Source organism: Necator americanus, chromosome III (assembly GCF_031761385.1).
Source record: "Necator americanus strain Aroian chromosome III, whole genome shotgun sequence".
NCBI lineage: Eukaryota > Metazoa > Nematoda > Chromadorea > Rhabditida > Ancylostomatidae > Necator > Necator americanus.
The window spans coordinates 3,360,232-3,375,795 of record NC_087373.1 but is presented as its reverse complement, the minus strand read 5'-3'; the positions used below and the strand labels follow the sequence as shown (position 1 = coordinate 3,375,795).

General features: G+C 38.6%; 1 protein-coding gene across 3 annotated transcripts; it reads right to left on the bottom strand.

Moving 5' to 3' along the window:
• Positions 1 to 3,801: 3,801 nt before the first annotated feature.
• On the bottom strand, positions 3,802 to 15,351 carry RB195_008483 (uncharacterized protein; the record flags this gene model as incomplete). 3 transcript variants are annotated; one of them, XM_064195010.1, is made up of 11 exons in its annotated part: positions 3,802 to 3,882; positions 3,979 to 4,047; positions 4,105 to 4,163; positions 7,366 to 7,494; positions 8,604 to 8,739; positions 8,823 to 8,938; positions 9,004 to 9,090; positions 9,775 to 9,845; positions 10,190 to 10,258; positions 10,322 to 10,452; positions 15,301 to 15,351. In XM_064195010.1, the coding sequence occupies 11 exons, from the start codon at positions 15,349 to 15,351 to the stop codon at positions 3,802 to 3,804; spliced, it is 999 nt and encodes a 332-aa protein (XP_064046155.1). The 3 variants fall into 3 exon arrangements, with proteins under 3 accessions (XP_064046155.1, XP_064046156.1, XP_064046157.1); XM_064195011.1 differs by having other exon boundaries at positions 15,301 to 15,303; XM_064195012.1 differs by lacking the exon at positions 15,301 to 15,351 and adding an exon at positions 11,855 to 11,884.
• Between the last annotated feature and the right edge of the window lie 213 nt (positions 15,352 to 15,564).

Sequence of the window (15,564 nt, the reverse complement as noted above, 5' to 3'; positions counted from 1 at the left end):
ACAAATCATCATAAAAAAAATGAGAGTGAAATCAAGAGAAGAGAGGCGTAACAAAGATGAGAAAATGAGTGACGAAAACATGAGAAAATAAAATGGATTCCAGAAATCTCTTTGGATTCTCTGGAAAAAGTTATATAGGCCCCGAACCGGGATATTTTACATACACACATATACTACCTATAGGTTGATGTGTTGACCATCAAAATTTATTTATCCGAGGAAAAAAATCGATAATACCAAGAAGAAAAGCCATGAAATTGTAATTATAAAACTCGTATTTCATGGAAAATAAAGACGAGAGGGAGAGAAAAGAGAGAAATTGACCAGAAAAGAGAGGAAAAGCCAGAGAAATTGGAATGGAATCCCAGTTTCTCTGGTTTTTTCTCTTTCTCTCTTTGGAAATCTCTTTGGATTATCCGGAAAAAGTAATGTAGACGATGCTATGAGCCGGATGTCCGCTGTCTGGCTCGGCCATAAAGCAAGCACATCGAACGTTGACATCGTTGACTCGTAGGGGGTTTAATAGGCGCCGAAAGGCAATACACTAAGGAATTATCGTTGGACACACAGAGAGCAGCTGACCGTCCGTCACCGACCCCAAAACATCACCGCCATCCAGAATCCAGGATTTGATTCGGGAAATATTAGTGCGGGTACAGCAGTTGGCTGAAACTGGTCATCACTGGATTCCAGACATCATAAGACTATTTGAATCGCTATGCGCTCTTAAAGATTTTAGATATATTTTTTAATTTTTCAATTTAAGGATATTTTTAACTTTTTTCTCATATACTGCAGTAATTGTTCTAAATTTACCCTATTTTGGAAGGCTGAAGATTAATTTTCTACTTCTAAGATGAAATCCAGAAGGATCCCCGGATGAGAATGATGAACGTAACGGGTGGATCTGTTCCCGTCGAGTTAATAAACGAATTCGAACATGATACGATAACAAATATAATGAATTATAATAGAAAATAATATTTCAGAACCTGGAGCTGGAGGATTTATCCCAAGATTCTTTCATTCATTCATTTTATTCGTTTCATTCGAAAGATTCGCGTTCATTCGACTAATCTCTCGGACAACGCATCCATTAGAGTTGTCCTTGAGAGGATGAATACGATGGGAATGAAACCTCACTTCCCGACCGTACTATCCAGTATCTCATTTCGTTCATTTACCACTGTAAACTCTTGTAGGATTCATAATTTTCGCTGCAATGGCACGTCGTCGTCGTTGTGGGACCTACTCACCTTTGTTTGGCGAACATTGGAATTCCGCTCAATGCTCGAACGAACGGATATCGATTTTCGTTGCAATTTTTCTTTCTCAAATTTTTATTGGATAGCAATTTATCCAACCTAGGCTCATTTATCCGCCACGGTCGCTTATCGTCGTCCATCGATGCCCCAATTGGATAAATGACATCGGATATAGGGCTAGAGGTCTCAACTGTACTACCGTAACCATATTAAATAAAATATTTCAAAGGAAAACGGGTTGGATCCGGACGACAAGGATAAAATGACCTTCAATGTAAGTTGATGAACAACTTAAGGGGGGGGGGGGGGGAAGGAACTGGGTGAATAAATAAATCTTCAATTTTTAGATTTCTACGCTATGATAATGTTCCGAATTCATGGTCTAATATAATGTTATATTTTATAATTTCATTTATTTTATTATAATGTTCGGGATTCATGATTTATATGCACATTATGTTAGATTCGAGGCGGATGTGGCGCAGTCGGTTAGAGGCCCGCTGTAGCCACACGGCGGTCGAGGGACCCCGTGGGACTGCAACTAGAGTTAATTATATGGCAAGAAAATTGTCATCTGTAAAGCACTCCTTTTTGTTATCCGAGATGGATTCCTGACAGAAATCCAGACAGACTTAACGTAACGAATTAACCGTAATGTAAGCAAGTATTTCCTCCCTCACCTTATTTTCTGGATAATATTCTACGAGGAGGGGCAGGTGTGGTGTAGCGGTTAGAGGTTCAGCTTCCTGCACAATCGATCGGACGTTCGAATCCGCCCTAGCGCCAACCAAGCCTTCCTAAACCTCAAAGTGAACGTGGTAGCGCAGCTCCCAAGCGGTTTATCCACTTTACTCTTTGAGGGGTTAAGAAGAGAGGGTCCCTGATCATCACAAAACCATTGTGGTCCCACTAAAATTCCAGTCGTGTCAAAATAATTTCAAATGGCTTTTGCTGGTTGGAATTTTTTAAAAGCAATCAATCCTATAATCTTAAAAAAAAATAGTTTATCATCAACTTGATGAAATGATTTACCGCATAGGAACCATTTAGGTTTCAATAAAAGTTACAAATACAATAAATGAGACAAAAGGGAATAGGAAAAGGAGGGTCCCATAAATCAACATTAATCATTCATTGGGGTCCCATCGAAATTGTCGTGGCGTGCAAATGCATTTGAATGGTTTTTGTTCACTGGAATCTTCCGCGCTTACGTCACATCCACTATAATTAAGTCAACGTATTCATAACGTCTCCGATTACCTCAGCTCAAATGCCGGAGCTATAGTTCTGGATAGGGGAGGGGGGAGGGAGGGCTGGATTTGCATATAGAATTCTTTTTTTCCTGACAAAATTAATTGCCCAACTTAGATAATGAGGAAAACCTTCCTCCGCACGTCGGAGAAAGAAAATCTTTAATAGAATCGAACCTAACCCCTCGGAAGAAATAAATTTAATGGATGAGAAATGTGGAGGAATTCAGGGGGGGGGGGAGGGGAGGTAGGGGAGAGAGGGAAGGGATGGGGAGGGAATTTAATGGATGAGAAAGGTAGGAGAGAGTCCAAGAGCGTAGGAAGGTGCAGGTGGAATGACAAGGGGTCACGGCACCCACTTATTGTAGATGTGCAATATTAATTCAGGAGATTTTACAACCTTCATTCAAATTTCCATTCAGAAAACAAATTTCGAGATCAACGCAGCGATCACTATCGATAAAAAAAGTGCTTTGACCTACAAATATTCAATAATCAATCAGCCAATCACTATGCACTACACAAACTCCTACATATAGGAACATGTACGTACAACATGAAGAGATTTTTTTCGTTCGTGTTTTCTTATTATTTATTTATTACTTTATTTTATTATCTATTTTATTTGTTACATAAAAGCTTTTTTTTTTGTTTTTTGTTTTTCTTTTGTTCGTTCCAGCTTTTTTTAATATTTTATTTTGTTGTTTATCCCGTACTCAGTGTTCCGCATTCATTTCGTTTATTTCCTGTTCCATTTTATTCTGTCTTTTTTTTGTTTGTTTTGGTTAATTTCTGCTCTGTCGTTTATTTTTTGTTGTTCATTTAGTTACTTTGTTCATTCTATGTTCTGTTTTATTTTGCTGTTTATTTTTGTTGTAATTTACTTTTCAGACACTTTCCAACCTTTCTGGAACAATTTTACAAATAAAACCTGATTCTAATACGACATACATATCCATTTTTAATGGTAAGAAATTTTTATTTTTCTCTACTTTTGTATTGAAACACCTTCTTTTTCTTGATCATGCCTTATTGATTGATGTAACTCTCTGGTCAAACCTACTTTTATCATAAAATCTACACTTATAATCTCATTTAGCACCGTATTAATTTTACGATGATGTAAGCAGCTGAAATGACGATTTCAAATTGTAGATCGAGCGATTAAATTCTTGAGCGATTCCTATTTTTTTTTAGCTTTCTGGAAAAATGCTCTCAAATTTTCAATGACTTTTTTGGTACATATTCCGGAAAATTTAAACAAATTCACAACCATAGTGTTATATTTACAACATTGTTTCATTGAGAAATTTGTACAAATCAATCCGATGGTTTTCCACAGGAGTATAGTGCGTACAGTAGATCACCTTAAAAATATTATTAAAGATTTAAAAAAAAGGTTTATGATCCAGTATATGGCTCGACGATACAAAAAAAGTAAAATAAAATAAAATAAAACAAACCTGGTTCGCAGAAGCACGCACATCTCGTCTTTCACAATGAGCAAAATGTGAGAGAAAACGCTTTGTTAACTGGAAAATACGGAACTAAGAGTGAAAATTTAAAAGAATAAATTCTTCCATACTCACATATTTATATAGATCGTCCCGTGACATAGTCATAGATAATGCGTTGCTAACAAAAATTCCTAAAATAATCAAAAACTACTTAAATAGGGTCAGTCGTGCGCAGAAAAAGAGGATGTTTTGCAGAGAAAATTAAAAACGTAAGGACCTTTGTGAATTTTTGCTCGAAATTTCCGAACTGGAAAATCCTCTAGATGAAGTACAATTGAAAATTGTCAAAATCGTGTAGTCAACACTTAGATTATTCCATGTAAGACAATTGTTCTACTGATTCCTGTTCTTTTTAACTTCGAAAAAAACCACTGAAAAAGCACTTGGTTTCTTTAATTGAGCCGGACACGAGGTTGTTATTATCCTTTATTGGTGACTAACGTTTCGGTAATATCGCCTTTTTCAAAGCCTAAAAGGATGAAATCGAACGTGATCTATCCGATCAAACGCCCTATCCGCCCCACAAACAAAGTCCTAAGTTTACTGTCGTGCCTCATGGCTACAAGTAGAAGAGAACACCTTAGTAACACCTAACACCCGATACCTTAGTATCGAATGACTATCCTGCCACTGCTAGGCACCTGTGATGAGGTGACTAGTGCAATCAAATACCAACCCTAAAAAGGGCGCGAGTTTCCGCGTAATGTATGGCCATTCCTCTTTGCGATTCATTTTTGTGCCCTTGGAGTGGATCCAAAAATCCTCCAAAGATTTGCGCGCCACAATACTACGTTCGCGCCCCAATAACGTGATATTCAAAATCTTCTCCGTTCCGTTATGACGCCGCACCCTATGACCACCTAATGCAGTGGAGTCACATGACTTCCTTTTGCCGTCCAGGTGTTCTTTGATTCGGAACATAGTGGTCTATGTGTTTCTCCCATCTATTCGTCATCACACTGCGGACATGAGATCAGATAAACAACACATGAACTCACACAATCACCCTCGTTGTAATGCGGACATATTTTGCACTCCGGTGTAGTGCAAATACGATCATATAGGCGACTGCACATAGGTCTGTAGCCGTTATTGATTGCAATTTTCCTGCCAAGCTCGATAGATTGTTGTCTTTTCTCTTTTCCAGTGCGAACGAAGGTGGTTGTACGAAAGGTATTCCGTACTACCGGCCTTTTAACTTGTATGCGTCGAGCAGAAAGTAAACTAGGATATTCTTGTTACTGAGTTTGCCTTGTGTCTTGTCCTGTGAGTACTGTTTGAGATATGCACCTGGACGCTGAGAAAGGATAACAATTCTCCTTTAAGCCTATCTTAAGTGAACTTTATATACTCCGACTGTTCATTTACCTCGAAGCAATTGTCCATTTCTGCTTGAGACGAGCTGAGAAGAAAACAGCCGTCCATATATCGGCTATGAAGCAAAAGTCGTGTTTCCCAAATCGGTGCCTCAATTTTAGCCATGAAAGCAATGGCGAACGTTGGCGCCAACCGTTGTCCTATGGCAAGACCCCGATTTCTGCAAAATAGTTGCCCAACAATCTAAAGACTGTGCATTTGAGACATTTCCTCAGAATAATCATCACCTGTTCCACGGAACACCCATACATGCTGATTGACCTCTGGTGTTCAGTTAAAAGCTCAAAAACTACCTGTATAGCGGGGTCGATGGAGACGTTCGTGTACAATGCAGTAACATCGAAAGACTCACTATACATGAATTATCAAAATGTGTGTTGTTCAAGTGTTCCAAAAACAGATGGATGTTCATAAGGTGACCTGGTAAGAACTTCAGCAGCTGCACCAACACTACTTTTAAGAACCAAGCGACCCTGTCTGTGGGGCCTCCTACGCAGCTTATGATACTTTGAACGTCTTACCTTGAACAATGAAGGATCTTCAGAGGTTGGCTCACTATCAGAGTTCAGGTCGTGAGTTTTTATTAGGAGGTGAAAGACAGGACACACAGATTCTCTGCTTTAAGTCGAGTTGCAGTCGAGGGTGGTGGATGCGTTGATTTACTGGTACTCATCCATAACCCACTGAGTCGTCGAAAGCGCTCTAGACTGGTGCTCGGCACTCTCAGTGGTATTCGATTGTGCTTTCTGACGGAGACGATCTTGAAGTTTTTGTAAATTGCTTCCGATTGTGGGCAGAACCACGATAGAAATAGGTCGAGATGGTGAAAACCTGGGTCCTAATTCAAGCGCTGATTGTATGTTCTTTGATATAGAAACGCCTCCAACGGTGACTCGGGAGTTGTCAATCAGAAATAGCTCGTCAGCAGTAGCATGGCGATGGCCAGGGTCAGAGCGGACTGCTCTTTGACAATTTCGTGCACTATCACTACGCGACCTATTAAGCGAACTCTCGAACTTTTTCTGTAAAACAGACTTAGCTTTAGATCGGATAGAATCACATATCGAAATCGACCCATCAAGTATTCTCCTCCAAAAGTGTTCATCGAAAAACTGTGAATATGAGAATTTTTCGAGAAACATTTCTTGAGGTTGGCGCATAACTGGTCTTGTTTGGGATGCAGGCATGTTCAAAGGAGACCCGTTTGGATGTCCACCAATTGTTCCTTGGTACACCGCACAGAACGTGAAGTTGCTTTTGTTCTATGAACTTTGGCACCACGCGATGAGTCAGACGTAGAAAGTGGATGGATTGATGAGATACTGTGATTTTCTGCCTCAGTGATAGAACCTCTCGTAAAAGTTGATGGTATCTGGCTGGCACGTTTCGAAGAAGTTTTCATTTAAGACTTTCAATAGACCTCAGCATGGTGATATTTAAGTGCATAGTTCCTTTAATTGACGGACCGGACACGAGACGTTAGCTACGAATAGAGAATAATGACAACCTCGTGTCCGGGAGAGTTAAAGAAACCAAATACTGAACCATTACTATGCCAAGGTTTATTGAAAGTCTTACATGGAGACCTCTGAAAAAACTCAAATTAAGTGTAAACTATTCAAAAATACGTCTGTTAGAAAATAGGTAAGGCAGGCATAATTTTTTTTCGTATTCTCGAAAACATTTAGAGATTTTTCCTTCGAAAAATGCGGTATAACTGTAAACAATTCAAATCTAACCCATCTAAAAATTGAGTGAATAAATTAGTCGGACAAATAAATATCAAATAATCCAAATAATTTGGGAACCTTTCAGAAAATTTCCCGTAGATAGATATTGAAAAGTAACTTAGAATGAGTATATCGGACTGTGTTACAACCTTTACCTTGGGTGGGCTTAATATTGAATGCGGAATATATCGGATTCAATGGAAAAAATAAATAAATAAAAATATACCTTCTTTATGAACAGATTGAGCAATATTCGCGATAACTGTATCTTCAAGGAACGATTCCACTGGGCATAGAATTCCTTGGGTTTGCTCCGTTAAGCATGCGTCCAATAGAATTACGTCGTAAATCCATCCTAAAATTACAGGAGACACCTTTTTTCCCGACGATTACAAAAGGAAGACGATAAGGGCAAAGATAAAAGAAAGAGTACGAGAACTATGAATGGGAAAGTAGATGAAATTCGTGAGAGCGTTAATGAACAAAACAGAGAAAAAATTCCTGATAACTTTCCGCGAAATTGACGATGTTGGGGCAGTCTCTAGGAAAAAATTGGATTATGTGAATTGGATAATGAATATGAGCTTGTTCAAGCTCAATTACCCTAGTTGTATTGAAAAACGATGTGGGAAACGACCTTCGAGTTCGATTTTCCCTACGAGACACCTTATGACGCCATCTTTGTACGCGTCGGTTCCCTCTGCAAGCTATCAAATGGTTTCTCTTAACCAGGCCGCTGGGAAAACCTCAACGACTGGTGTCAGCTCACTCGCAGACGCGGTGCGTGCGCACAGATGGCACGTTATGTGGCGCATCGTAGGGAAATTCGTACAGGGAAGCTGTTGCATACACGGTTTTTCAGTATGATTAGGAGGAATTGGGACACGTGCATAGTTGTAATCTACACCTCCGACCATGTTTTGTCTTGGAGAGATTTCAGCAAAGTCAGTTTCGTGGTATGCTGTTGTTAAATGCGTAAAAATGTTCGAATATCCTTCACAGGACGAAAGCAGAGCGATCCCAAAGAAAAAATTCACCACAATCGGAGAAAAAAGTGAAAAAGAAGCGCGACTAACGGGAGGAGTAACCGCGGAAAACTACAGTTAGCTCGGATCCGGCGAAGTTTCAAATCTCTGTTTTCAACGTTTAGTAGAGGGATATATATCATAGCAAAGAGGGGGAATAGTATGTTTTTGAGAAAAATGGAATCAATGGAAAAATCAGAACAACTCAGAAGCTAACCATCTAGCTGATTCATGGACAAAAAACTGTCCTAAAAATAGAAAAAAAATGGAAAATATAGGAAAGTAGACGTAGTAAATTTTGAACTAGTCTAGTGAAATATTAGCAAAACAGCAAGCAAAAATTTTAAACATAAGTGGATTCAAAGAAGGAAAAGAAATAAAATGAAAATGGAAACCTTTGCTATCTCACACATTTCTGCCATTTTTGCTATTAACTCACCCATTTTTGCTTTCTCCGCCAAAAATTTCACTCCATCTGCAATTTCGACACGATGATGATCATCCTCTTTCAAACCAAACCATTTTCTAGCCATATTCACTATTTGAGGGCTAATGTCCACTACAGTAATATCCATCTAAATATATTTTCAGTTTCATAAAATGCACTATAATTTTAGCAGGTACAAAATACAACAAAATGGAGAGAACCATCCAGGACCAATGGAAAAACATGATGAAGAAATCCATCTAACGTGCCGCCTCCCAGACCAATTGAGAGCACTTTCGCATACGTATCACGCGACATTTTTATCGATTTGCTTTGAAATATTGATTCTGAAAGGGTATTGTATTTCAATTTGAAAGATCTTTAAGTACAAAACCCGAATAAAAAGAAATACCTATCATACTATGGTAGTACGAATTTCGACGGATATAGGAATGATCGATTTTCCATTGCGATGTGTCGATGGCATCGGGTGTAAGTTCTTGAATATGAATTTTCTTATATTAAAAAAAGTACTAATAAATTGATATTATATCATGAGAAAAAACAAATCTGAAAATTTTTGGTTCAATATTTTAAAAACAAAAAAAGAACGAGAAATAAAAATATAGTTAGAATACAAAAATAAGTCAGGCGAGGAAAAAGGTTAAAATAAATTGAAATATAGTTCAAAAATACAGCTATTTCATTTCCTAACGAACAAACTGTCGGATGCGCGACTTGCGGCGGATCTCTGCCGCAATTCGCGCCAATAGAAGTAGTGCTTACCGCAATTTTCTCGTTTCTTTCTCATTGTACGAATGATTTAAGCCCCAGGAAAAATTTTCCCTTGTGTTTCTTTCTTTTCTTAAAAAAAAGTGTGAGGAAAAATTAGAAGAAAATTATAAATTGAAAAAATAAAGAAGAGGAAGTGATAGCTACATTTTGTCAAAGAAAATCTTATTAACGTCATTTTATGGTACTTATAGCTATAAAGTGCAATTTTTTTACTGAGTTTTCCTTATTTTGTCGGGAATTTCAGACTAATGCAGCGAATTTTAGGATTATTTTTTATCCTAACACTTCAAAAAAAAATTAAAAGTTTATTATTGATTGACAGCGCCACAAAATATACGGAAATATTTTTTCATTGACAAGATACTTCAAAGAAAAAACGAACACTTACTTTCTGGCAACATTAGCTTAGCCGAGGAATGTGTTCCTAACTTTATCGCAGCTACTCGTACCACTATCGTCCTAAAAATACATCGAGAGAAAGAGGAATGAAGATTTGTGCGAAAAATTTCTTCACACAAGTCCTACCATTTAGGTCCCATTTTCCTAGTTTTACTAGTTCTCTTACAAGTAGAAAATAAAAACTTCATAATGGGACCCAATAACGTTTTCCGAGTTCCCGATTTTTAAAAACTTGATATAAAAACTTTCCTATGGTTAGGAAATAGACCGTTCATAGTGGAAAAAAAAAGTTTGCAAGTATAATAGCACGTTTTTTTCCGGAGTTTTTGTCCAGCAAAACCACTTTCAAAAAATAATAAGGATTTCTTCAATTAGATTCGTTTATGGACCTACGTGTAACTCACCCATCCCTCCCAGCCACTATAACATCTGTGACGTTCACCCGACTGCCATCCTCCAACGTGACAACCTCTCTGGAAGAAAGCGGAAATTTTCCGGAGGAGCAAAGATCGTACGTAGATCAGATCGATACTCACAACTGTCTTCTCCAGCCGTATTTTTTCACGATCAAATCAAAAAATTCTCTTGGTGAAAGCGTGTCGTTCACATCATTGCTACCCGAAGCGAAATACTTGAGCAAAATGGCACAAGAAAAAATTATCGCAAGCTGAAAAAAAAGCATTTTGAATAGATTTGCCGACAAATTGCAGGGATAAATGGTTATTTTGGCGTAATGGCCTGCTCAAAGTAGACCAAAAGTTCAGCGGAGATAGACCGCATCAATAGTGATTTGCGATGAACGCGTAGCGGTCGCCCGCGCGCACATAAGTGCTGCGGCGCGTGTCTCTAAGATATAATTAATATCAAAAAGAATTTATAACAAATCTTATGACACTTTACTTCGATAATTCTATTATCAAAGAAAAAGTGGAAAAAATAAACTATAAAATATAAAAGTGAAAAATAACTTGAAAAATAGGGTAAAACTAGGCATTGGTTGCCATTCCGACGTACAAACACTCGATGTATGTAGACTTCTTTGTCGCCTGCTGAGTATTTTTTTTAAACTCGTCATATCTCCGGGATGCCCAATAGTTTGCCCACTTTTTTTGGTGAAGTAGAGAAAACTCGTTGAGTGCACAAAAATAACACAAAACCAATATGTTAATTAATTTAATTAGAGGCGGTGGGGCGCATTTGGTTAGAGGTCCACTGTAGCCACACGGTAGATGGTTGGAAATCCTCCTGATGCCAACCAAGACCTTCATTCCTGCGGGGCCTACGGATTGGTATCAGACTTGTCTGCGAGGAGGTCGAGGCCAACACGCGTTCCAAAAAACAAAAAAAAAGTGGATTGATACGCCAGGGGCTTTATTCTTTTTAGTTAATTTAATTAGAAATTAATGGAGTAGCTCATTGTTGAGGGGTGATGCAGACACTATTCTATACGGGACTATTTCATGGAGGGTAATTTGATAGGAACAAAGTTCTAATAGTGAAAAAATTTTTCTCTGCAACAGCAGTTTCAGTAAATTGACACAAATTTGTCTATTCGAAATAATAACCGGTTTTCTAGCAACTAATAACAACTCTGAGCCAGAAAAATCATATCTAAAAAAAGATTTAGGCAACGATAATTTTTTGAACGTTCCCGGATGCGCCACTTATGTTCATTCGGAAAGCCGCGACGCGCGTCTAATTGCTCCAGGCCGGGACCAAACACGGATTGCGCGTCAGATGAATCAAGTGAGTTGCAATCAGTAAGCTCTGTTCACTCAGACGAACATAAATATGGATGATTAGACGCTTGTTGCGTGGGAAGAAGCATCGAAAACGCAAGATATGCTGTTCGCGTTGCGGTCGCGCAAGTAAACATAAGTGCTGATGGGATATATGTAAATTTTTGCTGCAGTAGGGATTTTTTTCTTTAATTTTGGCACTCCATTGACCATAATAAATAAATGTAATAATAAATAAACAAATATTTCGCCTATGAAAGTACAGTACAGTTCATAACTATTTAGTGGTGATTAGTACAATTCAATGAGTGTTCGATTAATCGATCTCACCTTGCACGAAGAAATTCCAAAGGGAAACATTGTGTGACGACAGTCGACAAAAGTTCTGATAGAAAAGTCAGACAGGCCTATGCCGTCAAACCTCAATAAACGAAACTAGTTGAGCAAATAACTATGACACAGAGCATTCAGCTTCGTCGAAACAGCTCAATTCTTGGGAAGCTAACAATGAGAGTTTTTCTTTTTTCTATTTCTACCATATAAATAGAAAGAGAACACAGTTTTTCCATTTTTCAAATATATTCAGGAAGTGTTGTGATAGTGTGCCTGGCTGCTGACATTGCTCCAATTATCCTCTATTTAGGCCTCCGAAGACGACGAAAAAGCTGAAACGTCTGGCAAATAAAAGGATCCATCTGAAAACATCGCAGGCACACTGTCACAAAACATAGACACAATATGCCGGGGTTTCAAGACAAGAGAACATTCGAACTATTCAGGAAGTGTCAATGATTCATGCAATAAACGAAGGGAAATGTCAGGTGGAAGAAAATGACGAATTTTTTGATAAAATTCAGAAATTTTGTTGTGTAGACGACAGAACTATGGGACTTTCAAACATTGTCAAAGGTTTCGTGTGTTCGAACAAACGCGCTATGAAACCAGTAACCATCAACCGTGATTGTTTTGTGCCCATAACTTCCAGAGTATTAATGGAACGGCACGGTTATTTCCATAAGAAACTTCCAGAACTAGTTAACAACTGAAACAACCACAGCCGGGGAAAAAATCTTTTAGGCGATCACAAAGAATGAAAATTCAATTACTACTGTGATCGACTGTCTTTTCTTTAAAAAAAAAATTCGAACACATGTACACTTCCGGTTCCAAAATTTAACTGTAGGGATTCGTGAAATTCGTGTGAAATCCGTGAGTCTGAAATTCTGGATATTTTTTCGTCAGAGCTTTTTTTTCAGGTACAAAGATTATGTGAGCTGAATCAGTGTTGCATTTAGCCGAAAAATCGTAACCAATTTGTTTTCTCTTCCTGGCGTCTTTTCCTGACCCTGTCATCCGTAAGCCAGTTTCATGTATAAGGATAAACATAGATTATTTATATATATAGGTATTTGTTTTATTATTTATTATGCTCATTCTTTTTATTTTTTTCTAGAATTTTACTAAAATGAATCGTTTGTGTGGAATCTTCAATTGTACCCTATTTTCTGACTATTTTATGGACATACTGTTGTCCTTTTCATCACTGCGCTTACAATGGTTAGGGCAGATATCTGTTAATTCACTATTCGCTGTCAGTTACCTCATTCACAGTCATTTACCGTATCCAGGACAAACTCAAGATCAACATGGGCCTCTATAACATATAACAAGGAATGTGTCGATTGATTTCCATTCCATAGAAAGAGCTTTTCATTTCTTTTTCAATTTCTGAATACTCGTTCAATTAGGACTCGGGCGGTTTGTTGCTTCAGAGACTACAAAACGTTATAATCGGGTCCTTGGTTGCAACAATCGATAGAGTTCGCGGTGGGACCATCTCCAGCCTAACCGCTACGCTTTACCGAACCGCGTCGAGCGCAGCCGCTTACGCAACTACACCTAGATTCAGGTCCTTTTGACCCAACAACGTCATATTTTTGAAATCTCTGGATGTTCTTCGTAGGAAACAAGAAGGTCACATTTAAAAAAGTTTACTAATAGAATTATTGTAGAACTGAATTGTTAATGATGATTAATGGTGTTCCAGCAAGAATAGTTTAAACCTATAGAAATTAATCGCTTATTTGCCGCTATGGAATTTTTTCTCTCAAATGGTGGCACAGAATTAATTGCATTAAATTACAGCGAGAAAAATAATCCCGAAGAACGCTGATGATGGGCAGAAGTTACCTAAAGGGATCACCCCGTGAATCTGAGGTGGTGCGAGTTTCAGATGGGTTATGCCTATACGGGGTCGTCGATTATGGTGAGGAGGGTGATTTCGTCCATTTCTTCCTAATTGCCGTAAAAAACGGCCCGATAGATGCGGCTTCGAGCGTTCCGGGGCGCCATTTTCTGCACCGAGTTCGATTGGAGCGCGTCAGCACCGTGCACGCGCCGCATTTTCCGGGCCGTTCTTTTACGGCAACTAGGAAGAAATGGACGGAATCACCCTCCTCCCCATAATCTACGACCCCGTATAGGCATAACCACCTGAAACTCGCACCACCCCAGATTTGAGGGGTGATACCTTTAAGGATCATGTGTACTGACTCAGGAGATAGCGGACACTAAAAAGAAAAAATGTACAGAAAGAGAAGTTTGAAGGAGGACCAATTGCCAGAAAAGTGACCGAGAAAAAAAAATCGGCCTCGTCGCCTTTTCAGTGCCTGAAAAATCAAGGACACCTGTAAGCTACCTCCTCAAATGCTTCGTCAATGCCATAAATGATGGTTTAGCAAACAAATTACTCAACGATAACGTCAGAGAAGCAGACCACCTGAATAGCGCTCACCTTGATAGCCACAGTACTCTGATGATAGCGCACCAGCGGTTGTTGGAGTACGGCGCTATTGATAAAATATTATAGATCTCTTGAATCTTCATTATCAATCATTTCCATCCCATGTTCCTCATTCCTGAGGCGCCTAATAGCGATACCTCGGCCACCTCGTAGATCTAGTCTGACCCCGTAGATCAAAACTCGCGGAGATCTTGTTACGGCCCGAGCTCGTTGTTCACAGCGTTGCATTCTTCCTTATGATTTATGGCTGGACTTTTGGCTCGGGAGCTATCGAGAGCTTTACCGGTTTTGACCCAGGGGCTCAGATGCAAGGGGCATCGTTATTAGTTACTACCAGTGGAACAATCCCAGCTTTTAGTGGTCCGCTAACGTCGCGGCATAACGGCTATGAAGGTGAACTCTATTCTGGTCTGCTTTTTTGGCGTTTTTCTTGAGTAATCTGTTCGCTAAGTCATGTTTTGTAAGGTGACGAGGCTTTTGAGAATGAAACTTGACGTGTCCTTGATTTTTCAGGCTCTGATGCTGGCGACGACGCCGAAAAGTTAGCCAGAATAAAGACTGGTAGAAATCCTGGTTCTGCTCAGAAACATAGCACACGATTCAAATGTGCAATGCCGAGATTCAGAGAAAGTCGAACTTGGAGAAAAAAAAACATAATTAAACATAAAATAATGGGACATAAAAACACAAAACACAAAAGTACAACGAGAGAAAAAAAAGACGTTACTAATTGACTTTTTCTTTAACAGTTCGACAAAGTGCAAAATCAGAGCAGAAAGAGATTTTACTCCTTTGTTCAATGAGAAAAAATCACATTTCTAGTTTTTTTTTTTCTGAAGGATTTCTACTTTTTTTTTTCTTTTTCCAGGGAATATAACATAAATAGTACATATTTTACATGCGCAAAAACTCATAAGTACATTACTTTGAGGATTACTGAATCAAGGAAAATCCTCAAAAAAAAAAAACTCACCATTACAAAAAAGCTCCAACAGATTCGCCATGAACGTAACCTCACTTTCATCGCCGAGCATTAATGGGACGAATTTTATTTATTAGGATTATTTTCTACTCGACCACAAAAATCAAAGATAAATCCCGAAACGAAGTGGTGAAACTTCGATCCTTGAAAATTATTAAATTAGTGCTAATTTAATCGGGTAGATACGTAGCGGATGAGTTCTAAAATAAGTGGTAGGAAAATTGATGGACGGCTCAAGTTTTTCTGGGAAGTAAA